Consider the following 26,627-nt stretch of genomic DNA (forward strand, 5'->3'; position numbering starts at 1 on the left):
CATACCAAAATATTAATATATTACAGGTGTTCAGTTCTATAAAACCATAGGTGAATGTTAGCTGTGTTTAATAAATTTAGATGCACTTTCAGGAATGTATCTTACAGTAAATGGATTACAGCATAATGGAAGCATCTAGCAGAAAAAAAGTCAATACATAGTTGCAGGGAAACAAAAACATTGTGAGGGCACACACTGCTTAATATAACATTTAAGTAAGATAATTGAGAAAAGTGATGGCAATGAATTATTGTTTAGAGCAAGGGATTCTACCGTGTATTTCATTTAATGCAAGCTCCTACAACCAAATAGAATGAAACATGTCATGCAAATATGAAATTTGTAGCTTTATTTAAATATCAAATGCTAAACTAAAACCTAAAATACTCTAATTTCATACTGTTTCCAGTGATGCATGATAACACATAATTGTGTTGCAATGTTTATCAAGGACAAACAGCCAACAGGGAAGTGCAGTCTGAAAACTAAGATAATCTGGAAAAGAAATAAAACGAAGCATAATATATTTCACTGCATTTGACTGGGGATACTTCCACTAACTACTCGGCAATCATGTATAATGATATGAGTGATCCTGCTTTTTCACACTGGGGCAGCACACCATGCTAAAATGAGTCCCGAGGTTTAATTTAAAAGGCAAAAAACTCTGTGCTTTTTCCCCTTCTGCTTTTTCACTGTCTTACGAAACGGACTGCATCGCAGTCCATAAGGAATACAATCTCCTCTGCTGCTTCAATGCAACTTATTTTAAGGAATTAATATATTCATTTAGCTTTGAGTGTAACAGTCTGGAAACAATACCTAAACTAACAATTATCTGCTCTGCATCACTGACTCGGAAAACCTCTCAAGAGAAGAACAGCCCACAGCTCTGCATGGTCAGTTCTTCACTGGCAGGAGTTATTGTAACAGCACACCTTATCTAGCGCATTCCCCAACCCCAGGGCATACAGCATTCAAAACACATCCTTCTGTTTTTCATATAGAGCTCGGAGATCCCAAAACACATCTAATTATACAGAGAGAACACTGGCTCAGTATAAGTACAAACTCTTCTTAAATGCATTACTTGAACAAAAATCTTTGAAAAAGGAACAGAAACTACCAACTTCAAAATGAGAAATAGAATTTTGTACGTGGATTGTGAGGTGAATAATTTAGCCTAAAACAAATGACCTGCTTTTAAAAGTATGACTGTTGTTATACTGCACAAATATGTTACCTTTCATGTAGTAATGGGATTATTTATTAAGTACTTCATTCCAGAGTACTTCTCTGGACTGCAGTACAGCAGAATATATTTGGTTAGTCCAAGCAGCAACGCATTCTGCCGCATTTAAAGGACACATTAGACACCTGATACTGTCAGGCTCTGGGCTTCATTACAGGACGTTTACATTGAATTGCTATTGAAAAGGTATACGAAATGCAGTGGTAGTGCAGTGAATACAGCAGTGGAAAACTGTGGAACTGTGAACCTGGAATTGCAAACTGAAGAACAGGTTCACAGTTCATATTGTACTGTGCTGCTTTGAAAGGTACAGTACGACATTATCAACATTCTGAAGACTGGGTTAACTCTTATCTGCCTATAGTAAAAAATATAGTGCCTAAACGATTCCCAGTAGAAACAAATGATGCTACATTTTTAATCAGACTTCACAACATTGTTTCATACCAAATTAGTCTCTAAACCTGCATCATTACAGTCAGTTACGCTGACACCTAGTCACCTAGTTCATAGTCACCTTGTTCAGATTTTGTTTCAGAATTTCACCTTGTTTCAGAATCTTGTTTTTCAGATTCAGCTCAGTGGGGTTTTCCTTTTATTACCTGCCCTCTCTGGCAGCTCTCACCCCAGTTTATATGACTGTCTCTTAGTGATAAAGGTTGAACTGAAAGGGTGAAACATACAGCAATCAAAGGATTGTTCATCTGGCTTCCCAGTCTAGGCTGAATGAACTCAATTTCAATGACTTCAACATAAAAATCAATCAAGATCTGACAAACAGCACAATTCATAACATTACAGTACAGCTGAGACCACCTCACCTCACACCAATTAAGGTCCAAACAATGTCTGGTGAACCCACAGAATACCGAAACACCGTAAACTGGATTAAAAGAAAGCATTTTCTTTACCAAAACACTGGACACAGAGACAAGCATAATATATTTTGTTCCTCCTGTTTCCTTACTACGTACTTTAAGTATAAACTGTTCAAAAATGTACAAAAGGATCCATATTTTAAATAAGCAACTTGTATTTATTGGTTCAGTTTATCAGGCACAAAAAAGCTCTTAAACGTTTTTTTAATTCTGCTACCCTTTGAATTTCTCATCTATGACAGATGAACCAATTTAGATTATACTCCATAACAAAACAGCTCAAGCCCTTGCCAGCAGACCTAAGGCATCAAAAAGAAAAAAAAACAAGAAACTCTTTTAATCATGAAAACAAAGCAGATTTGCCTGATGAATACTTATAAACTGAGATGATGCCTTTCAAGGGGACAGGAGAGCTTTGCAAATATTAATATCATGACCAACAGAAAACAGAAACAATGCTTGGAAGAAATAAGAATTGTTTTGAAACAGGGAAAGCAATAGTGTTTCACAACATCACGATCTGAAGGCAAACCCCTTGCTCAGATTCACTCGGAAATTGGAAAAACACCTTTGTTCACCGCAGACACTGTGGACAAATCTGGCAAACCACAGTAATTCAAAAATGAAAAGACCTTGAAAACATCCCTTGATAAAACCTACCTAATTATTTTAAAAATGTACTGAAATACTTATTACTGAGTTGGCGCAATGAAAGCCAGTCATTTAAGCTTTAGTTCCAGTGGGACTTATTAAAAATAGAATGAAATTTACAAATAGTAGAATTTTATTTCTGACACATAATTTTTATAATAAAGTATGAATAGTCTAATTACTGTGGGAAAACATCTCAGAAACAATGATACATTGTAATAACAATAAAGTTAAAAGTATTTAATAGGTTTATCCAATTAAAACTAAATTCTCTCAATGTCCCACAACAACAAACAAATCCTAAAGCTCTCTAGAAAATACAGCTAAGGTAAAGAACTCAAAACTACAGACCAAAAGAACTCAGAAGAAGAGGAATATGATACAATCTTCTTTACTTATTATTGATAGTTTAACTAAACATAGTACACTACTTAGCTTCAAATACAAGAAGGTTCCAGCTACTACAAATGAAAAGTCTAAGGTGAAACACATACTCATATATAATTACTTGTGATTCATATTCAGTGCCTACACTGAACCTGCAGGAGCAAAGAGAGTGAGAGAAAGCGAAAATCATTGAAGATTACTTGTCTTGTCTTGAATGTTATGTTTCCATCAGGTACTAATCATGTATCAACATTCATGCCAGGTTTACAAATTCAAATTGATGTGTACCGTGACTTCCTATATAGAACCTGACACACATGGAAAACCAAGACATACAGTACTAAAATTGTTGTATAAGATTCTGCGGAGCATGTGTAGTACAACCTCCACCACAAAATGATCCTAAAAAAAGTAAAAGTAAAACAAGACAGTAGAGCAGTTGACAAAGTAATGCAACATGACACAAAAGTCTTCCATCAGATACACACATGCACATACATATACAGTACACATAAACACAGATTGGACGTACAATATATACTGTAGGGTGACTACTAGATTTACTTGAAGACAGTTAAATCAAGTCCTCCTTTCTTTGGGTGAAGGCCAAGTCAATTTCTTTATAACACAATTCCATCTGCTGTATGGCATTATTAAGACAAAGGGGTTAAAAACGTTAAGATAAGCAAGGCAGTTGCCATTGACAAGCAAGTGTGGTAACTGAATTTGTTAAGGATGCATTCTAAAAAAACTACTGATATTTCACTCCAGCACAATAGATTGACAAACCCAGAAAAGAATATTTGTTGACTGTGAGAACCAATAGGACTTAAATCGTAAAGCACAAGTTAATGAAATCCCCAACTCTTAAAGGGCATAGTTATGTGCCTTTGACTGCACATAGGGTTTCCAGGTCCACATTGTCAAAAAAGTACTATGCAGATAGACAGCATTAAAAGTAAGAAAGATGATTATATTTGTGCTCTTTCATATTTACTGTCATTGAAAGTTCAAATTTTATCAATGACACTTTTTTTTCTTTCTCAAGGTTAGTGGAAAAGTCTTTTGACAATCTGAATCAGAGCTCTGTCTCAAGCTTGCATGTGCTGAGGAAAGTATATTAAGGTCCCAAGGTAGACTTATGCCGAAGACAGATATACTGTGTAAAATTAGATTTTTTTCTGTAAAGCATTTGTTTCAGGCTTTTTATATTCGTTTACAAAATGAATGCATGAGAAAGTTATATGTGGTAATTTGACTTTAACCGGCCTAGTTTGAGGTATGACTCCTGCTTTATGGACAAGGATGTCAAAAATGTCTCAGTCCGATAAGACAAAAGGTTGCTGCATTAACAGTGGCTTTTCAGGAAGGAATGTGTGTTAGCATGCTGGAAAATAGCAGTCTAGGGTCCTGTATTTATATTCTAGAACAGGTGTCTGGTTGTAGTCCTCTCAAACCTTTATTAGGACCTCCATTTCACAGATGGAGAGCACAAAAAGTATTTGATATAGCAGTAATGGAAGAAAAAAATTTAAACCATTAGCAATATATATTAAATACATTATAAAACACAAAAGAGGAAATCAATAGGCAAAAATATATATTATTTTAGCCCACTGCTTTTAGTATTTAAACCAAATCAAGCTAGACAGAACCTTTATAAGCCTGAAGACCGATATGATAGAAATACTATAACTCTAAAACTTTTCAGTCATATAGATTTGCAGTATAGAATTTATCTGTTTCATAAAGAGCTGTAGTGCAATAGGAATAGACAACATCCCCTGCTAAAGTACATAAGGAGATTTAAGAGGATTACTTTTGCAATTTTAGAGTTGATGCATAATTCATAATCCTCCAGATCGCTGGGGCCAAATCATCAGAAAAGAACCTTTGGTTATGAGTACCATGGTAAGGGTGATATTCAATTTGGTGAGGAAAAGTCAAATTCCCAAACAGGTAGCTCTGGAAGAACTTAAATCTAGGATGCTAGAAGCTTTAGAATGTCCTAAAACAAGCTTCGATGGATATATGTCTGCTGTAATGGCTATACAATATGTCTTCCTCATAGGGAACAACACTGAAAATGAACACCTGTAATTAAACAGCTTTAATAAATGGTAGAGAAAATTAATGTTTTAAGGAGTCTAGTATTCCTGTTAGTCTTAGGTAGCATTCACCTGAATAAAAAAAATCTGTCCTACGATGTCATCTTAGCAAAACAGCACTTTGCATGCAGTACAGATGTAATGATTGGCAGATTACAGCCAAGCATTATGCCTGCAGCATTAAGCTCTATACACTTAACTCCCTCCATATAAAACAAAATAACCTATTTTTGAGTGGCTAATATCTGCTACAGACTAATGAAAGACACCTTGGATAGGCAAACATAAAAAGGCAGGAACATTACAGACGAGTAGCAGAACAAATTAAGACCAAAGACACATTGAAATATATGAAAATACTACCACCTAAATATGTTTTATGAAAGTACACAGTTATACTGCATGGTATATTATTCACACAGTTTGATATACTAGATAGAATTGTGTTAGAGAAAGGTGCTTTACAAATGCTGTACCTGTATTTGTATAGGCAATTAACTACAACCGCTTAGTAAACTGGCTTAGTAAACTGGCTTTACTTCAAAACAAACATTTTGATTAATCTGTAAATAGTGAAGCTGGTTCAGTAGGTAAATACATCTTTTTTTTTTAGCAAGCTGGTGTAACGTCTTGCGGTTCGTCACAGCTCTGACATTTGAACTTCATCTTCTCTAAATGTTTCACTTTAGTTTAATAACCTACATACCAAACTCGCAGTATATCCCTTTTTAAAGCAATACTTAGGCTTTGAGTCATACGATTCAATGTTATCTGTTTTATAATGGACGTTTTAGGTAAAACTGCTGAATATCTAACCATTACAATTACATTACTTCACTGAAAAACAGTACTGGATGCTCTACAGTACTGCAGTCTGTTAAATAGCACTTACTGTACACTGCAACCATAAGCTGTCAGTGTGGAGAACCTATCATTAAAGTTCTGTCACTGTAGAATTACTTGTTTTTATTTTTCCTATATTTTACTGGGCTATATGTTGTCATAAATGTCAACAAACCTGTTATCACAGAATTATAAATACATCAGGATTCAGATTTGAATGGTTCTTAAGAGTTCTTTATTCACATTTTTACAAAAAAAAACATTTCATCTAGATGTTCCTGTGGCTTGATTCATGGCTGCTAATGACATATTTGGAATACACTTCCAAGAAGCATCAGTGCTGCTGAAGTGAGTTTTCAAATAATGCATCAAGTGGCCCTTTTGAAAGCACAAATAAATTAGTTCTTTAACTTCATACACATAATTCAAATGTGTTCTAAAATAGGAGACCTACTAATAAGCATTTCAATGTACCTTCCTTTAGTATTCATTAATAAGACAGTGGTTTCAGTGCCACTGGAGATGTTATTCTCAGGCTAAACAATTCCTTTAGAAAGTCTTATGTTGACACAGCATTTTCTGTTTCACAAACTGAAGTGAAAAATTACGGTTTGCTCTGCCTTAAAACAAGAGGCAATTGCTGAGTGAAGAGAGGCTTTTAGAAGCAGCTCTTTATCTTCAGTGAGGTCATCAGTTTGTTAACTGCATATCATGCTTCCATAAGCTATGCAGAGTCCCCTTCAGCCATAATGCAAAATTTTGTCTTAAGCGCCACAGTTACAAAGAGAAGCTTTTACTAGAAGAGAAGTGCTCATCAAATGCATCTATAGACAAATAGTATGAGAAGAAAAGCACGCAAAGGACATTAAAACACAAAAGGAGGAAATATACAAAATCACCAAATGGTGTTTTGTTCCTCATATATTCAGATTAGATTAAACAATTATTCAGGCAGTCTCAAAACTGTTGATCAGCCTAAAATATAATCCAGAGAAAATCTCTCTGAAATATTTTTAATGAAATGCTAAGTGAAATCAAAAAGTTGAAGTTTAAAAATCCTGATTATCCACACATGGAAGCAGTAAACTTACCTATTAGACATACATGCCAAGGGGGAAAAGAAAACACACATAAGACAAAAAGCGCTGTTTATACCAGTGTACAAGTGCGAAAGGATCAGGAGAAAGTGCTTCAGACAATGTGCTCGCTTCGAAGAATAAGGTGTTAAAGCAACAGCACAAACGCAAAGAAACAATTGAATAGCCCCAGACAAAAACCATAGTATTGAATGTTTTGGTGGATACAGATTTTGCATCTCTTAGCTTAGCAGAAGAAAAGACGGTTCGGTCAAGAGCGTGAGAACTGAATAATTGTTTTCAGAATACCTATTGTAGAAAAAGAGCATTGTCTGAACACGTGTAGAGTTCTGAACATATGTAGACTTTTCAATAAGTTTCAACAGTAATAATTACAGATTAGGAGAAAATAGAAAAGTTACAGTGCCTGAATAATTGCTGTAGATTTAGCACACTGCACTACACATGAGGTAAACATCTAGGACCAAGAACTAGATCTGAAAAGGGAGAGAAAACATCTAATGCTTGTTGCTAAGATACCATGAATTTCAAATCCACTATAATAAAAAAAATTATCGTTCAGCATATAATCTAAAGACTTGCAGTTTCTTACATAATTAGAGAATGGTGTTTCTGCTTAATTATAGCTATTAATGAAGTAACATTTTTGAAGCAACCATACCACCAATTAATTAAAAACAAGTGCTCTCAGCCTGAATTTTTCAACATCATACATAACGAAGGCTTCAATACAGATCAATTATTTCCAAGGATGCATTATTCAGAGGAGAAAGGCAAATAAGAATTGATATCAGTAAATGTATGACATCACTAGAAAAAAAAGGATGAACCTATTAGCTAGAAATATACAATAACATTGATGCAGGCTATCAAAATAAAACTACTGTACATCATGATATTTCACCACTGCTTATGCTACAGTTGTCTTAACTAAACCATTTTTTAATTTCTTTACTTTTCAAAGTGGGTTATTTATAACAAGGTTTAATAAACCCTCAAGAATGTTTTTTATATTTATAGGTGTTAAACCACAAAAAGCTAGTATGATGTCTGCAAGGCACTGAAGCCTGAAGAAATGGTTTCATTCAGGTAGCAGTGAATTGGGCACTATTGAAGAGCCCAATTCAAGAACAAAAAAGAGAAAGTAAAGTTAGGCAATAAATGATGTAATAAAGGTAGGATCAAAATCAAAATAAATTCTCCTATTTCTGAATTTTTAATGTAGTATAGACAGATTGCAGTAAGAATAGTAACTCAGTTAAAAAATTGTTATTGTTAAAATTGTTAAAATTGAAATTTCAGTATTATTTAAACAAAACATTTTCACTATAACAAACAATAGGGCTTGACATACATACAGTTATTTTTATGTATTTATATATACTGTACACCTTTCACTTAAGGGCAAGGTGAGGATAACACTTATTGATCAGTTAATCTGAGCTTCACTCTTTCAAATCACTCATCATCTCCTCAGTCATTAAAGAGAGGGGTAGTTGCTATTTATCATTATTCTCCACTCATTAAGAAAAACACTCCAGGTGCAGTTTCCACAATTGTCAGAGAGCCAAGAGTGTGATTGCTGATAGAACTTGGGGGTTTCTGCCTGCTGGCTCTACACAATGAATCATGCACACCTGCATCTAGTTAGCAGCACATATTTATTTACAAAGAATAAACGCCACTCACTCGCAAAGAAGGTCCTCAAGACAAGACTTTCCTGTCCTTTCCTTCACCTAAGCACAAGTACAGTGCGTAACAAACACGTTTATAAATCAAAGCTCTTAATGATAAAGAACCATACAATAATCGGACCACCCTTGTCAGCTGTGTCCTACTATGAGATGATGTGGTAAAAACGAACAGAAGATTTTGGAATTTATTTTGTGCATAAATATAATAAAAAGTGTACTTAAAAGCTCACTCTGAATAATGGCAATCCAGTTAAATTTCAGTCAGCTTCAAGGAAAACTGCACTTATGGATTATTTTTTTAATTTTTTACAGGCAATAATTTAATCCACTGAAGAAACTTGAGAATTTATTGTTTTCAGAAGAATGTTTAAGTGGTGACAAAAACGGAATATAAATACCTGTAATCCGTTTGATAGCATGCAGTTCTCAGAATTCACAGAATGACTAAGCAACAATTAATTTGGTACTGCATAAAATGTCCCATTGATTGATCTGTGGTCATTTGCCTTCAGTGAAATTGCCATCAAATTCCAATGAACTGACCTTTCTAATGAAAGTTCATTGTGAACAAATGCTGCAGAAAGATAAATAATACTTTACAATTAGAAGCAGTAATGCCAAAGAAAAGTACTGCAACAAAAGGATTCAATAAATCAGAAAAGTGACAGCCTAATACATTATGGTAGGTTAAAGTCATTTAATATCTTAAAATGATCCCCTCAGATGTTTAGGATGAATTGCTGTCTAAGCTCTTTACTTCAGTATGACTTCATGACTTCAGATCCTCACAAGCACTACATCAGGAGACTTACATCGGAGATTAGTTTAATTAAGTACACAATCATAATGTCTGTCTTACCCAGCTAGAGTCAAAAGCAAGATGCAAGAAATCCTCCAAGGTGAACACATGTATCCAGTAAAATCATATAGTAAATTTATAACTTCTGTTTTTAGTAATTGTACTATTTTTTTTCCATTTTCAAAATTTAGTGATGAAGTTTCATCTGGTAATTGCAAACATAAAGGCTGCAAAAGTCTGATCTTGCAAGAGATGTTCTAAAAAGACTTCTTAACACATAGAAAAAGATCTTTAGAAATAATTTTTTCTTGGAAAATAAATATCTTCAAATTTATGTGCCTTTAATGTCACCTGTAATATCAATAACGTGCTTTGAGAATTCTAAAACTTCCAAAAGCAGCCAGGTCTTTAAGGCATTTTCTGACAGCAGATGAGAGAAATACTATGCATTTTTTATCGCCATACTTCAACTTGCTCGTTAACACTGCACTTTTTTTTTTCTCATAGAAACCATGGTGAGCAAGGAATCCAGTAAATGCCTGCTCACAAACTCAGAGTCAGAGACTGAGGCTGCTGCATCACTGGCCTTGGAGATGAAATACTCCCTGGATCCCAACCGGCAGATCAGAAAGCGGAATAAGGCCCTGCAGGTAAGATTCAAGGACATCTGCGAAGCCCAGAATGAACAAAGGGAGGCAGCCCAGCAATCAGAGCGGAAGAGCGCAAAGCCCATCTCTTACAAAGTGGCGTACCGCAAATATATGACAGTGCCTGCAAGGCGGTCCATTCCCAACGTCACCAAGAGTACCGGCGTGCAAACTTCTCCTGACCTTAAAAAGCGCTATCAAACGTTCCCGTTTGAGCGCAAGAAAGGACACACTATTAAACATGCTGCAGCCGTGGAAGGTTTTAAAAGTCACAACAATGGATTTGTAATCGACGTTAAGGGTAATAAAGACAAAGAAAGCTCAGGGGAGGCTGCTCAGTGCAGCAGGAAGGTCAGCGATCAAAAACAAGTGATGTTGACTTCACATACTAATGACTGTGTAACAACAGTTGATCAACATTCCAGTGGCAACTGTTCTGATGGAACCACATGCACAGACTCCTTGTTGGTCAGCTGTTCTAAAGAGACTCCCTGCCTCCCAAACCCCACAGACTCCAGTATAGAGGCAGATTACCAGATTTGCAGTGTTAAAACAAAAAACCATAAAGGATTACAGCAAGGAGAACAGGACCCCAAACCATCTGCAAAGAGGCAAATGCTAAACTTTGAGGAAACCCCTACCAGACCCCTGCAGGACACGGGCGCAAAGGTGATGGGTCCTATTGCCTGGAACTCTTTGACACAGGTGGAATGCTTGGAAAGTCCTTCAATGAGGGGTAAACGTAAGAAAGGGCTGCAGCTCAATGGATTGCAGACACAAATATTGTCTGGTCAGGCCTGCTCCATACAGACTCAGTGCCACTCAAGTAAGTGCACTGATCAGCCTCTACAGATCCAGGCTGCTCCTGCCATGGAAGGTCAAACATGCCAGAGCAGTGCAGTGGCTGTGAGTGAAGCCTGTCAGCAGATTGTGCCCGTTGCACAGGATGGGGACCTAAAAGCACAGCTACAGGTCATGGAAAACCTGATCAGTTCCAGTCAGGAGACCATTAAAGTGCTGCTAGGAGTCATTCAGGAGCTGGAGAAGGGGGAAGCTCACAGAGAGGGGTAAGATATTCATAATCCCTTATGGAGCAGCTCAGCCTCAGTACCTTGAGCACAAATTCTTTAATAAATAGCTTATTTTTATCAGTAATGGAACATGCATGTTTACTGCGATACTGCTCTTACTTAACATCAATATTTTTCACCTGCTCATCCTGGAAAGCCAAATCATCCACTTAGTAAAAGGGAAGAGCTTTTATTTACTCCGTCTTTACTCAGATCTCTTGTATTAAAATAAAAAAAAAATAAAAAGAACAAAAGCTGAATTTGTGTACATTCAGCAACCTAAAGTGAACTACTGCAACTGAGTGTGAAAATGTGATCAAGTGTGAACCAAACAGCACAGGTAATCAAGGCACAGTGAAGGAGTAAGATTGCCTTCCCCAGTTCACTGAAGTTACATGTTGCACTACACAACACAGCCAACCAGTGTGTGACTAGACTTAAACCACTGCACATTGAACAAACCAATGACATAGGACTTTCAGAAGAGTGGGGTCCCTTAGTGCTACTATGAGTAAATAGTGTGCTTGAAGTGTGTGATCTTCTAGATCATGTGATGCAATTGGCAAATGTGCATTATTGTTTGTTTAGGGAAAAAAATGGATACATTGTGTGCCAGACAGGCAATTTCTAAGTACTTTCTCCTCCCTATCCTCCTCTCACTGTCTGGCCAGATAAAATGCCAGTGCATCCCCCATTTTTCTGTATGTCTGATTTTTCACTTTTTATATGACTTCTGTGGGATTTCTATGACTTTTTTTCAGTTGTATTTATTGTAAAACATCTAATGTACTCACAGTTAAGACCTTATTTTCACATTGACAGATGATGAATCCTTTCACCTGTTGATGGTTTGCTTAATAATGAAAGTATATAATTAGGGACACTACCCAAATGTACTGCCTCAGCCCATTGTTAACACAAACTTGGATGATAAAACACATTTGCTTAATCACACCTGTGGGTGAATTCCGTTTCGCTACATGTGCATCATTTTGGAGAGCAGTCCACAAATGTGGATTATGATCTCATCTGGGAGCATGCGAACATGCCTATATAATGCACATTGTGCACAAATGAGTGTTGTGTTGCAATATTTATACATTTTGTTCAATATTTCACCTTTCTGTTATAAGAGAGAAAATGTTTGAAGCTGCCAGCTCAATACTACAATGCAAAATTTCTCAACTACAGTTCCTAAGACACAGGCACTTACACATCTCACAGGAACAGTTTTCAGTTCTTTTCAAGTGCCTTCTGAGCAATGTGAAGGATCTTTATTAAAACTGCCTGTTCAGTATTCTTTGTCTTGCTGTTCAGTACATTGTGTGCTATCTAGACTGTGGAGAGCTTAATCTTACCATGCTGAATCGTGCATTTGAACATTCAAATTCATTTTGTATAAATTACCATTAAAACAGGAAACAGAAAATCTATGTTGATATCACCATTGACTTTTTAGCAAATTAAATACAATTTTTAGCCATTAATCTGAAACTTTAAAAAACCCTAATTACATTATTTCAATGGTTAAGCACACTTGTTAAACACAACAGAACTTTGGAATCAATTTAAAAAACACAATATATACACACATATAAACATCTTTGACAATAAAAAAATCCAATCCCTAATATACCTCATGGCATAAAATGCATCAGATAATGTGCTGAAAAATTAGAGATATATTTTCAGGAAATCAGCTTCCACTCTGTCGTTGAAGATTCCCCATCCCCTTGGGTGATATAGAATAAAATGACCCATTTGTCATTACCTGTCAATAGCTCCAAAATGTAAAATACAATTGGCTGAAACCTGTCCCCTTTGGCCTTGTATATTCTCCTTCATCTCCCAAGGAGATGCCAGAAAGAATATTACCCCTTCCCCTCCCCACGTGCAAAACACCCTCTAGGATAATGAAAATTACTACAGAAAAAAAATTATCCTCACTGCTTTTCAGGCGTATGATATCACTGCTTTCAAATTTCAGCATGATAAAAAAAATATATAGTCAATCACTTTGTGAATAATGATACTATTCTACTTTAAAACATCAGTAAAAGCCATTTCTAGCATTTTTTTTTTAAATCCTTTGATTCAGAGCTTTAACCACCTCAAGGTCATTTTAAATTTCTATAATTAGGAGCCCCAACCTTACACACCTCACAGTCATTCCACATATGCTAATGCTCTCTACCTCCTGTTACATACTTTTCTTCAATCTTCGGCACTCAGAATACATTCCAATGAATTTTAATACCAGTTAAAAGGGATTTAATCTCACAGGTGAAGAAAGTGCACTCATTTTTTCAGGTAAAGGCTATGATTGTAAAACCAGAACAGATGTTCTGTTGTCAACATGGGGTGTCCGACGCAAAACCTCCAATGAACTGTTTCATCTATCTCTTTTTATCTATCTGACCCACTTCAAAAAATAAAAGTTCACTCAGGAAAAAAATATACTGTCTATTTTTGGTAATTTGCAATGAAAAACCAATTCCCTATTACTTTACAGGGTATTATTTAAAAGAAATCAAAATGTTCATGTTCTGTATAAGGGTCTGTTCACACTGGAGTTTTTTTTGTACACGGTACATTTCAGTTTGGAGAATGGAGGAGTATCAAAATTCAAAGCCAATCACATCTAACCTAGATGTAGACTACCACATAGAAAACTGGTAGAAGTCTAAGTCCATTTTGGAAATAAATATGAACAAAATGAACGACACACCTTCGTTTACAGACAGAGAATTCTATGATATGAGCCCTAAAAAACAGTTATCCCAACACTACAGAAAATTTATTATGCAGCAATGTCCAAGGAAACTTGGATGGGAGAGAAGGCAGAAACATCTTTAGAAATATGGAGCAAAATTCAGACTGAGCCTGATAAAGCACAAAAAGTATGAAAGAGTTTATTTTTTCTAAGAGGTTGAAAGAGTAAGGAGTTATGAGAAGCTGCTAACAATAAAGAGACAAAGTAAACAGAGATGCAATAAATGTATTTCATAACACAAACAAGAAAAAAATTAACAATGTGTGCCATTTGGATGATACTTTTATCCAAAGTGACTTACATTTTTACCTGTTTATAAAGATGTGTTTTGCTAAACCAATCCAAGCAAAGTAATACAAGGGTAGAACAGCAGCAACCAAACAGGAATTTGAACCTACAATCTTTTAGTTTTCTTCTAGTTATGAGTCAAGTTATTGCCCTAAGCCCTAACAATAAAGACACAGTAAACGAAGATGCAACTGCTACTTTAACAAAGTACAGTTAAGTGTGAATCAGCTAACATATTGATTATCACTGTTACAAACCAAATGAACCAAATCATTTGGTTTGCTTGAAACAAACTCGATGATACAAAACATCTTGAAACAATGGATGATAATGCCCCACAATTGAAAAACCCATCCAGCTTATTTGAGTATATAATGTTGTAATATCCTAATTAGCTCATGATTCATACAGGTGCAAGGTAAAATGGTTAAATCAGGATTCATGAATCTCTCTAATATTACAGAAGCACATTCATTACACTAACTCAGTAACTGCTTGAGAAGCAAAAGATGTTCTTCTTTACAGGTTTGATACCTTGTCAACAGAGCATGCTTTGGAACATTAGCAGACGTTATCAGACCATGTCTTTACATTGTAAGGTTCTCTTCAAACCCATGTCCTGGACAGTGTGCTGGCAAACTTCCAAGAAACTGATTAGAACTTAGCTAAATTGAGTTCTAAAAGATGAAATTGCTGTATTCACTTGGAAGATCGTTATCGTATGCATATCCATTAACAGGTAATTCATTGCCACTTGATGAATTGATTGACAGTAGGTTACTGGATTTCAGTGTGAAATGTTGCTTCAGAGCTCTATCATCCCTCTCAAGGTAATTCACATACAGAATAATTTACAGATCTATTTACAGATTTTGTATTTCCAATTATAAGAGGCTTACCTAGCACAGTAGCATAACATCCTTCTTTGGGAAAAAAAAATGTTAACTACATTACAAACTATCCTGTACAAACTATCGTATCCCTTTTGTGTTCTCATTTTTTTTTTCAATTTCAAGGCTTCTGTGTCCAAATATGTTGTTTTTTTTTTTTGTCTTGTACAGTAATACTAATGGCTCTGTCAACATGAACATTAGTTACAGTCATTGTTTTCTGAAATTTGAGTTGTTCAATAACTAAGAAATGCCTGCAGGAAGGAGGCAAACTGTAAATACAATTATGCTATATTACTGCCTGCTAGGTAGAGGTTTCATTTTTTACACCAAGGAACTGCTTGAAACAGATGGGTCTGTCTTTAAGGATATGTAATCAGAAACTGTATATAAATGTATATAAAAATCTTTCTGATCCAACGCACTACTAGAAACCTACCATTTTTTTTCCTTTGTTCACAAATGCAGTTTCTCACAGTAAATCAGTTTTAATCTGAGAAAGCAGAGTCTTTACATGGATTTTTGTTATGTTGATACTGATACATGCTAGGCATTAAAAACTTGACAACAGTTGTCACTGTTCTTCCACAGGATAAAAACTATACTTTCATTTAGATCTACTCCCCGATGCATAATTTGTTTCCTAAGTAATTCAATTTCTTGAAAACCATACTACAGTCTCGCATTATCCAATGGCATACTGTTAAGATCAGAAAAGTGACTAGAGGATGATGTTATTCACCTCTACCACACAGTTTAGCGCAATTCTCAGCTTAACTTCTAAACTTAAGCATATTCGACAGCCTTGTAAACCTTTTATTTTCACTGGACTCAACTGATCTGAAAGCATTCCATACAAAAAATGTATTAAGATAGAATTAGTATTCTGTATTAAAATACACACTGTGCAAAAAGTCCTTAGAACATACTGTATTAAGAGAGGAGAAAGGAGAGTGCAGGTGACTTTACTACATTCCTTGACTCCCCATCAACTTTATTGATCTAAACATGATGCCAGGCAGAGATAGAGGTCCTAGTGCTGACCCTGTGATATTAGAGGTCAGCACTTCTACGTTTGTATGGAAAACCACAGTGACGATCAATAATTCCATGTGGCACTCAAAAACTAGGATTTCGTCTCACAAGCATCAGACTAGTGTTGTGACTTGTGACACCAAAACCTCTGACAATAACCATGATCTTATCATGATGAAATTAACATCAGCATTTAAAAACCCATTTAACCTTTAACCATTTTTCAACTTTCCAGCCAACATTATTTATCTAAAAAATGTACAGATATCCTGTATTTTGATACTTATTTACCATAAGTGTAAACTATGTTGAGTGATTTGTTCAGTTAGCCCAGAAAAAAATCTGTACAAAATACATGTGCATACCTTAAAAGTAAATATATTACACTATATACCGTACTTATTAAATTTCTATTCATCAGACTTTTTTCTTTATTTGACATACAGATGCAGCCATCTAGAATGTACAGTATGTTAAAACTCTCATCAGCGGAAGCAAACTGTTGAACACTAGAGCCCGTTAGACCTAAATCAGCCCTCAAATCACTGCTAAAAAAAGATCGAAAGGTGGCACTTGTGTTGCGTTAGGAGTCACTGAAATAGTATCTTCATTTAATATTATTTATGGTCTAACAATCATGTTTCTTGAAAATATAAGATTTTATGTTATATAAAAATATAACATCCAACACATTGCCTAGCTACCATTTTAAAATGTAACATGGCTGTAGAGTTATTTTCTGAAAAGGGAATTAAATGCCATGAATGGAGCCTGGATCCATTAGACTGAAAGCTCCTGCATTAGACCACTATGTATGGTACTTCAAGAAAAGTACTGTAACATTCATGTATTGGAAGCCCACTTCTTTAAATCCACTTAAAATGAAATCACATAACTAAAGGGTAATTTTGGTAGCTGAAAATTAAAAAAACTACCCAAATATAATAATGTTCCTGTGTGTTATTACCAACATTAATTTATGGATATAAATATAATACAGTGGTGAGAAAACGTTTGTGCCTCTTTTAGCAGCAATCACCTCAACCAAAAGTTTCCTGTAGCTGCTGATCAGTCCTGCGCATTGGTTTGAGAGTATTTTGGTCCATTCCTTTTACAGAACTGTTTCAATTCATTGATATTTTGAGATGTCTTGCATGAACAGCTTGCTTCAGGTCATGCCACAGCATTTCAATTGGGTTAAGGTCAGGACCCTAACTTGGCCATTCCAAAATACAAATTTTCCTCTGTTTAAACCATTCTGTTGTAGATTTACTCCTGTGTTTAGGATCGTTGTTACGCTGCATGACCCAACTTCTATTAAGCTTCAGATCATGGATGGATACCCTGACATTCTCTTGTTTGCTGATACGATGTGGAGTTCACTGTTCCCTCAATGATTGCAAGCCATCTAGCACTGAGGTGGGAAAGCAGCCCCAAACTATGATACTCCCTCCATTTGCTTCACAGTTGAGTTGAGGTTTTTCTGTTGGCGTGCACTGTCTTTTTTTCCTTCAAACATACTGTAACCATGTCCATTTATGTCAATTTTGTCTCATCTGTCCACAGAACATTGTTCTAGTAGACGTGTGAAACATCCAGGTGGCCTTTGGCAAACTTGAAATGTGAGGCAATGTTTTTTTTTATTGGAGAGCAGTGGTTTCCTCTGCGTTATCCTGACATGCACACTCTTGTAGTGTTTTTCTTATTGTGGGGCCATGAACACAGACATTAGCCAGTGCAAGAGAAACCTGCAGATCCTTAGCTGTTACCTGCTCGAAAATTGTACGGCTCGCTCTTGTAGTGATTTTTGTTGGATGACCACTCCTCGGGAGAGTAGCAAAGGTAATTAATTTCTTCCATTTGTACACTATCTGCCTGACTGTGGATTGATGGAGGACTAAGTCTTTAGAAATGCTTTTGTAACCCATTCCAGCCTTATGAGCATAACTTTTCTTCTGAGGTCCTTGGAAACCTCTTTCTATTGGGGCATGTTTCACTTTGACAAATCTGTGTGAAGAGCAGACTCTGTAAACAAACTTTGTGGGGGTGTTTTATATGGCAGGGCACCTCAAACTCCCACCTGAATGTCATCTCACGGATTGGAACTCCTGACTCCAACTAACCCCTTTAAAAGTGAGCATTACAGTATCTTAAGTTCAAATACTTTTTTTCCCAGCACAGACAGTGAATGATTAAACAATTTGTTCAATTTAGACAAGAAAAAGTAGAAACGTTTGTATATTATTTGTTCAATCAGATAGTATTTATCGATTATTATGACTTAGATGAAGATCAGATCACACTTTAGGAGCAATTTATAAAGGAATACAGATGATTCCAAAAGTCTTCACAAACCTTTTCTCGCAACTGCATATGTATATAACTGGTAGTGGTAGGTTAAAATGAAAAATAAGGTACAAAACACTATAACACTTTCTTCATGAACATTCTTGTATCATATTCTTTAACTTGGTCACTTACTCCAGCTATTTTTGAATGTCTCAACTACTCGTTTTAAGAGTGGTTTACTTATATTTCCCAAGAAATGCAAGTTTCAGATTAAAAACAAACAAAATATGATTGAAGCGCTAACCACCAAGGCAGAGTGGGGCTTGAAGGGGCCAAAGAAGCAGGGGCCATGGAATTCTGGGAGGTGTAGTTTTTGCAGGCAGTGATTGCTTCAGCTTTCCCAATCTTCGACTCTATTCTTTCTCCAGAGATGTGTTATTATGGAATTATCTGTTCCTTCTCTGATTTACTTAATGTCTTAATTACATATTCCCTCAAATATGACAATGTGTTTTTCCCAACTTTTTTTGCACATTTTAATAACCCATTACTTAATTTTAATTAATTTGAAACCAGTTATTACTGTTGTCAACTGTTACTCTCATGTCAACTACGTGACTTATAAATTAATGTTTAAAATACATAGGACTGTAATTATATCTATTTTATTTGGTTTGCATTATACAAAAAGAGTAATATTATCTAATTTGCTAAAATGAATTAATATTTTCATTTTTAAATGTGACTTTCGTGAAAGAAAGGTAGTACTACAAGGTGTTTTTTTGTGATTTTACATTTAATAGATATTTAGCTTTAGTTCCTCTTTATAAAATAAAAAAAATAAGTATGGGTTAAGGGACTTATGAAGTTCTGTATATCCATGAATTGTTTTTATAGTGTGTGACAACCCCTCCACTGTAAAATTTTCACTACATTCATATGGGGGCTGCCCCTGTGTTCCCAGGTGCAAACTTTTCAAACCTTCACTGAAACGCTCTGAGGCTTCTTGCATCCCTACACATTGTGATTCTGATTTAGGCAATCGATTTGTAAACTGTTAACATTGTTAACCTTTCTGAAACTCTAAAATAAATGAAAGCTAGTAAACTAGTCACGTTTGAAGAGCATACCAATTTAAGAGGATAAGGAAACAGAAACAGAAAATTCAATTTAAAAAAGATTTTGATAAAATTCACATCTGGGTAACAGCTAGTAGGTGATCATTAATGTAGATAAGAGCAGGGTTTTGTAATTGTTTTGAGGCACTTAATTTAAATGCTGGGGCAAAGCCCTCAGAACTCTACTATATATATAGTGAACAATGCATTGATTCCTTTCCCCTAGAAATGTTGTTATTGTTTTTATGTAAACAGTACTGAAATGTATAAGAATAAACAAAAATACTAAAGTCTGTTCAACTACTGTTCTCAGTTTACCCAGTACCGGTAAGGATGAAATGATTATCAGAGAGTACCAAAGGAGCAAAAATCAAACTTTTGCCACAAAGCCAAAATACTTATGACAAAATTTTTTATTCTTAAAATGCTATTTTTTTGGAGTGTTTCTCTATAATTTTGTGTAAGTTTTTGTTCAGTGTTTTTCATTAATAGCATTTTATTTTTTATTTAATTTTTTTTTAAAGATTTCTGGTTCATTTGGTTTCACTTCCTCAGCAAGCAATTATAACATCAGTAATCTTAATTATTTGTTGACAGCACACCAGTGTGCAGAGGCACAGGAAATTTAAGTCTTCGCCACACCACTGGGCAGTGTTACAGATTAGTGCAGTGCTGCATCTGACAATTGGGGGAAAATAAGAACAAACTGTTGCTCGTGACCTATGCAGAACGCAGGGCCTACTGTAGCATGCCTATGGACACCTTGCGCGTTATAGATGGCTGTATCTATAACAAAAAAGCACAGATATTTTCCCTTTTGCTGTTTAGTAAACCAGACTGCTTGGCCACTAGGATGTGTTTCTGCCCTACAATGTTCCAGATCTAAGTAGGGATGTAAATAATGTTTTAAAAAATCAGTTAAATATTTTACATTTACCAATTAATCATTTTAATCATAGTTAACCATAAAGACTTTAAATACTCATATACTGTATACTTTAAATCATTGTTAAAAAACATCTACTGACACCTAATCTAACATAAATTGACATAAGTGATGAGTTACAAAAAAAGTAAAAGAGCTCTTCATGATTATAAGAGGAGGCACATTCTGTAGAATATTTACTTTTAAAATAAACTGCAATAAAAATGTAAAGTTTTTAAGGATTGAGCATATTTCATTGAGATGCACACTTATGATAGCTTTCTTTTGAAAAAAAATGAATGCCAGTTCTATTTTTAGTAGTTTTGAAATGTGTTTGTTTCAGAATATTTTATTTTATAGAAATATAATGCAGTACTTAACATATTTAGTGCACATCTTAAAAAATATACAATACAGTATTGCAAAAGTAACAAATAATAATGACATACTTATGTTTCAAAGACAAATACTGTATATTTTTTGGAACAAAATATACTGTATATACAAATACTGTATATTTTTTGGAACAGGTATCGGCTGTGGAGCCTTCTTCAGGTGTCAATATATGCTTTTTTACCTGGGAAGCCATATGAAGAATTAAGTATTTATTATTCTATTTGCTCCATGAAAGCTTTCTTGAAATGTTTTATTGTGGCACCGCATAAAATAAAGATGCAAAGCCAAGTTTGAGCCCTGCCTTACCCAGGCTCCATGACAAAGTGTGGTCCCCCCAGTATATCCAAAGAACAATGACGATTTTATATTGTGTGACATTTCGTGAGTATTGTGTTTACACTATCCTGGTTCTTAAGAGGTTTAACATGATTTGACGTGTAAAAATGGTACCGATTTTTGTTTACCATTTAACCTATTACATCCTTAAGTGTCATACTGTACCGTGGATAAGAATAAAAAGGACTAAGTGAATATTCTGAGGTAAAAGTAATACTTAAGGTACATCAGAAGGCTCAGTACACAGAGATTTAAAGCTCTACTTTATATAATCTATTTGATTGCACATGAATGCTTTCATGCAGATTATTTCATTTGATAAAATTCATCCTGATCATTTCTCATTCTACAGTATCTTCTAATAAGACAGTCAGGATGGAACTAGATAAACCAACAGAGGATTCCTCTGAAATCATTAATCTGACACAGAAGGCCTTCAATATTAATGCAAAGTTGATGTTTGAAATAAACCCCATGTATTTTAAAACTCAAAGTGCAATATCAATTTAAATTGAAGGCTTACAAGCAGATTTTCATTCTGCAATTGTCTGCATTTTTCCTGTCAAATTCTAAAGGCTGTTACTTGATCACATGGGCTTTCCATGGCTGTTTATTTGTCCTTTTCTGGCAAAAATGTTTTTTGTTTTTTCTGGGAGTTTTAAAAATTGTTTACCGTCCCATTATTAAAACAACAATGTTAGTGACAAGCAGTCACAAGTCAGAAGCTACAGTGCATTAGTATGATTCTTAATATAATGTACTTTTGTATTTTCTAGTTCTAGAGCAGATAAAATGTCTACTATATAGCACACTATTTAAAGATGCAATTTTTGCTTTTTAAATAGAGTGGACAAAAAGTTTTACCCAGGTGTACCTACACTGAAATACCTGCACATTTCAGATTTGAGATTTCTTTTCGACAGCAAATTCCAATGCCTTGATTCTTTTAAGTTTACATGAAAAATTATGGTGTTGTAGTTTTTCAGAAACAAACAAGCTGGGACATAGGGACACCATTTATCTTATATTGTACGCTCCTGTCCAGTCCCCCTCGTAGTCCATGCCAACAGACTATGAACAACTCTGTTCAAAAGCATTTTATGTCACATGACTCCCATTACTAGTTCGGAAAATTGTTCTGTGACTGAGAAGGGTTGATTCAAATCAAACCCACTAATGACCAATGACCCGATTATTCAGACAGTCACGACAAAGTCACCACTTTGCATTGGAAGATGGCTCCCACCGGTGTCTCTCAGACCAAGAGTAAGTTTTTTAGAGCAGAAGTGTTTGTGTAGGGGGTGTTGGATGATGGAGATTCTATTTTTTATGTGTGGGAGATGTTATTGAAAAAAAATTGTGCTTCGTAAACTAACCGTGCTTTGCACACAGAAGCAAAGGTATTCAAAGTACAAAGTTATCTTGATCATTGTCCTCATACAGGAATAAGAAAATCAAACTTAATGCAGGCCATGTTTACTTTAAGAGATAGTAAGTAATGACAAACGAGATGAGACAGGGAGCAAATGGGAAAGGAACAACTAAACAAGCCCTGTAATTACTCATTCGCACTCTTATCTTTGCAGCCTCTCCTATCGAACGGGACAGGACACGGCAAACTGTGACACTTGTCGAAACAGCGCATGCATTATTTACAGGTCGGTTTGAAGTTTTCTTTACAATTACTTCATATTCCTTTTTAAGAACACACAAACTGGACTGTATAACTTTCACCCTAGGATAAATCATTCTGTAGCAATGAGGACTGGATAAACACAATGACAAACCGCAACAAGGTGCGCTGCTAATTCGTACACACATAAGATAAACAGTCCTTAGACAGAGATCTTGTAAAGATACAAGTAATACACTTAACCCTTCATTTGTTTTAGCCCGTTTTTCAGTCATCCCTGTTATTTCCTAATTCATTTTCACAGATGCATCTTTGACTTAGGAGATTTCAAAATGAAAGGAAAAATCGCTTACAACCTGATTCAACAAGAAAGAAACACAGGAAATGAGAACAAAATAAACAGAATAAATAAAAGAAAAGTGACAGATGGAGTCAGGCTGGGGTACACTGATTGTATTGCTTGAGTCTTTTATAAGAGATTGTGGAGGAAAATGCTGTTTGATTTGAAGGCACTATCCACAGATCAAACATGCATAATACTGGTGAGGAATGAATTGTGAAAGCATCTTTTTTGTGCATTTGTACTTGTATTTGTGCTTCTCCACATATACAGCAAAGTGTCTTGTACTCATGTCTTAAAACAGGTTAGCATAGACACTGAGAGACATACATGACTTACTTAAAACAAATAACAGACATTAGTAAAATAAGCATTACCATTTGGCACTCATATAAAACTCTGTGTATTTATTTATGGTTAGATTGTTACTAAGCAAACAACTGGTTTTAAAAAAATCAGTGCATTTTTTATATTCATTTAAAAGTGGTACAGAATATGACTTGTTGCATGTCACAGCACCTGACTCAGTCTTTATTTGTGTAGTCTGGGGATCTCCAAAAACAAGGTGAACCAAACTCCAGGTGCTATGAGAAAATTACCAGCCTGAAAATAATTAAATTTATGTCCCTGAACACACTTTGTGGGGCTCTGTTATGAACTTCCACAACTGTGACAGAGGCTTCCTTTTTTAAAAATCATCCAGCATACAAGATTCTTTGAAAGAACCCATGCAGTGTTAAACAGCTTTGTATGCTCAATTCATCCATGGCACTGCCTAGCAGCTTTTATAATCTTGTATGTTTTCTTGATAGATTACTGGGCATACTGAATTTCCTGTCACTACACAGTCTATATCCATCCGCAAGATGTTTAAATTCTTATGTCAGACCAAAGACCCACTTCATATATACTGCCCTCTGGTGTGTAACAGATGCTTACAGACCATGATGCCCTGTCATGAGGTAATTGCAATTCAAGAAGTTAAGATTGCTTTGAAGGTTAATTTAATACAATTCTTCTAGCTTTCCTGCACTATAGCTCCTAGAGGCCTGGTTTCAAACTTGGGTCAGGTCAAAAGCAAACTTAATGAATGCCAGCTCAGAACAGAAACTTTAATTTAACAAATATTATACAATATCACAAAATCATACAATAAACCATATTTTTTCTTCTTCCATTTCCTTTGTGTTAAAAAAATATGCCTTACATAGAGTACATGTGGCAATTTTCTAAAAAAATACATTTATAGAAAAATAAGAGTCCTTTCCTGAAAAATCAGTTAAAAGTATTTTTAAAAAAATGCAAAACCTTTCATTTCACAGTGATATTAGATAAAAAAATATTTAAAATTCCTGCATCACACTGTGAAGCCACACAATGTTAGAGTTTATTATAGAAAATAATTTGCTCAAAAATACAGAATCAGTCTTGTAATGTTTTTTTTTTTTCAGTGATGAGAAGAATGAGTCCAACTCATCACTGGAAAAGATCTAAAGAGGCTTGTCTTTAGATGGCCTGGGGGGCTTCTCAGTTAGGGGAATCGTGATGTAATGTAGGCCCTGTTACCACGTGATGCACTGGTCTAAGAGAAATCACTTGTGTTAGATGTGATGGAATTAGGTTAATATTGTCAGCAGAAATGCTGAGTTTTGATAGCATAACTCCAAGCTGCTAAAATGAGAATGCTGGGTACTGTATATGAAATAATATCTTACACCACTGTAAAAGTGCAGAATGAGATGGAAAGCTACTGTGCTGAGAGGCATGGCCAAAAAAAGACAGTCTTAAATGACATACATCCACTACAGAAAAAAAATACATTCTAAATTTGAATACAATTTGTGTTCAAGTCTTCCAGAACACATTCCTGGCAGTGTAGCACTGAGGCGCTTTGTCACTCTTATCGTTTCACTGCATGATATGAAAAAAAAAAATCATATTTATATGTTATTAACAGCCTTTCTTCGGTTTTGCATTTTTATTATTCAGCCAATATGATGAATAAAATCAAATCCTTTATGTACAACGATTTAACTATTACAGTATTTGTCAATGTACACTTATTTCACTGGATAAAGACTGTTATTGGATTTGAAGCGTATCATGTTTTGAAGCATTATTTCCAAAGTACATGCAATTGTAAGACTGAGTTTTCTGATGTTTCATAAATAGATGAAAATGTCATGGTAACAGGCTTTTATAAGCTTTCAAAACTCTGAAGATCTCCTCTTAGTATGTGGCACACACAAATTGCACAGGGATATGCAGGGATGCGTTTTAAAATTACTTCATATATCCACTACATTTCTAAATGAAATCAGTCACACTCACACAAATGCATAGCCACACTTCTGATAGCCTTTTTTGAAAATGACATAAAATGACATAGATAAATGACATAAAGCCATACAGTACTTCATAGAACTACATAAATTTAAGCAGGGCATTCTTCTTGCCGTTGTTTCACTATTGTGGAGAAAGTAAACTCTCAAGAATAACTTCCAGATCAGAAAGAGTCCTAGACCTGTGTAGCTACAGTAAATTACTATTAAGGAATATACAATACGTGGGAAATAGGGTCTGTGAAACTGCTTGGCAGAGGTGCAGGCATGCTGCAGATTTAGCAGGCCAAATGGAAAGAAGATCACAAGGTGAATCACAATTTTACATATAATGATACAAAGCAGAAAAAAAACATTAATATGCAGTAAAGGAAGAAAGAGGAAAGGATTACCTTTTGTTTCTTCATTATTTAACAGTAACTGATTTACTTTTTTAATTTAAACGATGACTTAAATTTTTTTTTTTACAAATGGTCTTCACTGCAAGTTTCTCACAAACTATATTGCGTATTAAAAACTTTTCCAAATATGACAGACTATTCGCATTACTTTTCAACCAGTGCAAGTGGAGGAGAACAGAAGTTAAATGGCTATGAATCAACAGCTCTGCTGACAATCTGAGTGCATTCTGTAACGGCAATGCTGTATGAATGAAAAAGTGGCTTGTAGAAATGATTAATGTAATTATTTTTTTTTTCTTGAGATGATCTATAATCTTGGAATACTAATGTGATACAGCACATTTGCCACAGTCTAATTAAAGACCATGATGGCATGAAAGAGGATTTAAAAGGATTCAATTTATTTTAAGACTAGTGCTTTAAGCCACAGTGCTT

At 35.1% G+C, this 26,627-nt stretch overlaps 2 protein-coding genes across 3 annotated transcripts in view; one reads left to right on the forward strand and one right to left on the reverse strand.

Moving 5' to 3' along the window:
• dock1 (dedicator of cytokinesis 1) overlaps positions 1 to 26,627 on the reverse strand; it is a 311,516-nt gene that overhangs the window by 158,348 nt on the left and 126,541 nt on the right. The window lies entirely within an intron of this gene.
• The window catches only part of insyn2a (inhibitory synaptic factor 2A), a 28,829-nt gene continuing 12,081 nt past the window's right edge, over positions 9,880 to 26,627 (forward strand). Inside the window, exons 1-2 of the mRNA XM_088917084.1 lie at positions 9,880 to 11,423; positions 23,063 to 23,134. Of these exons, the coding sequence (XP_088773210.1) occupies positions 10,222 to 11,423; positions 23,063 to 23,134 (1,274 nt within the window). The 5' untranslated portion in view covers positions 9,880 to 10,221. The remainder of the gene's footprint in view (positions 11,424 to 23,062; positions 23,135 to 26,627) is intronic.

Source organism: Atractosteus spatula, chromosome 5 (genome assembly GCF_055471065.1).
Source record: "Atractosteus spatula isolate fAtrSpa1 chromosome 5, fAtrSpa1.hap1, whole genome shotgun sequence".
Classification (NCBI taxonomy): Eukaryota; Metazoa; Chordata; class Actinopteri; order Semionotiformes; family Lepisosteidae; genus Atractosteus; species Atractosteus spatula.